This window comes from Phytophthora parasitica, assembly GCF_000247585.1.
Source record: "Phytophthora parasitica INRA-310 unplaced genomic scaffold supercont2.27, whole genome shotgun sequence".
Classification (NCBI taxonomy): Eukaryota; Oomycota; class Peronosporomycetes; order Peronosporales; family Peronosporaceae; genus Phytophthora; species Phytophthora nicotianae.
The window spans coordinates 503,028-503,709 of NW_008649013.1; the positions used below are offsets into that span (position 1 = coordinate 503,028).

At 48.2% G+C, this 682-nt stretch overlaps 1 protein-coding gene across 1 annotated transcript; it reads right to left on the reverse strand.

The window, feature by feature from the left end:
• Positions 1 to 14: 14 nt before the first annotated feature.
• Positions 15 to 467, reverse strand: PPTG_22980 (hypothetical protein; the record flags this gene model as incomplete). The annotated part of the gene is made up of 1 exon (XM_008907764.1): positions 15 to 467. A coding segment is annotated over one exon (453 nt), but the record flags the coding sequence as incomplete, so codon positions are not given.
• Positions 468 to 682: the final 215 nt, after the last annotated feature.

Sequence of the window (682 nt, forward strand, 5' to 3'; positions counted from 1 at the left end):
AGCTCTTTGCCACTGTTCGATCCGTACAGGCGCAAAAGAATGCCATCGATGTATTCCACCGACGCGCCAGCCAGTGCCAATTTCACAATGGTGTCGTGGCGCTTTCTTAACTCGTCATCCTTCTGAACTGCGCTCTTGACAACCGTGGCAGCTTGGACAGGAGTGACATCGGTAAAGCCGAGATCATCGCATAGCGATGAAGACAACACACCGTCGGTAGGTTCTTTCAACACCCATAGCATTGATGACGGATGATCAGTGAGACGACGTTTTCTTACACACACAATCTCATCATTCAAGTGGCCCAGCAAATCTCCAGTTTCTTTAAATTTCAGGATGAAAGCGCGTTCATCGACCAGCTTTAGGCGAAACTTCTGATACTTTTTATTGACTGCACAAGTGTCAAACAGGCAGGTCGGGTTTTCGTCGTCATCGTCTGCCACTGTCAGGTAGTGCTTGTTGTTCATCGACTGGATGGACACAGTCCCGTCATAATTGCGGACGAGCTGGACGCAAGTTCCAACCCCGCCTGCATTCTCCACAAGCCCAGCTTCGACGCCTTCCGTATTAACCAAAGTTTTGTCGGTATATGTATGCTTACTCAAGAGTGGTAAGTTGTCAAAACAGCAATCATAAGGAGCGTTATGGTTGTAGGTCACGACTGAGAAATTTAGCATCGCTG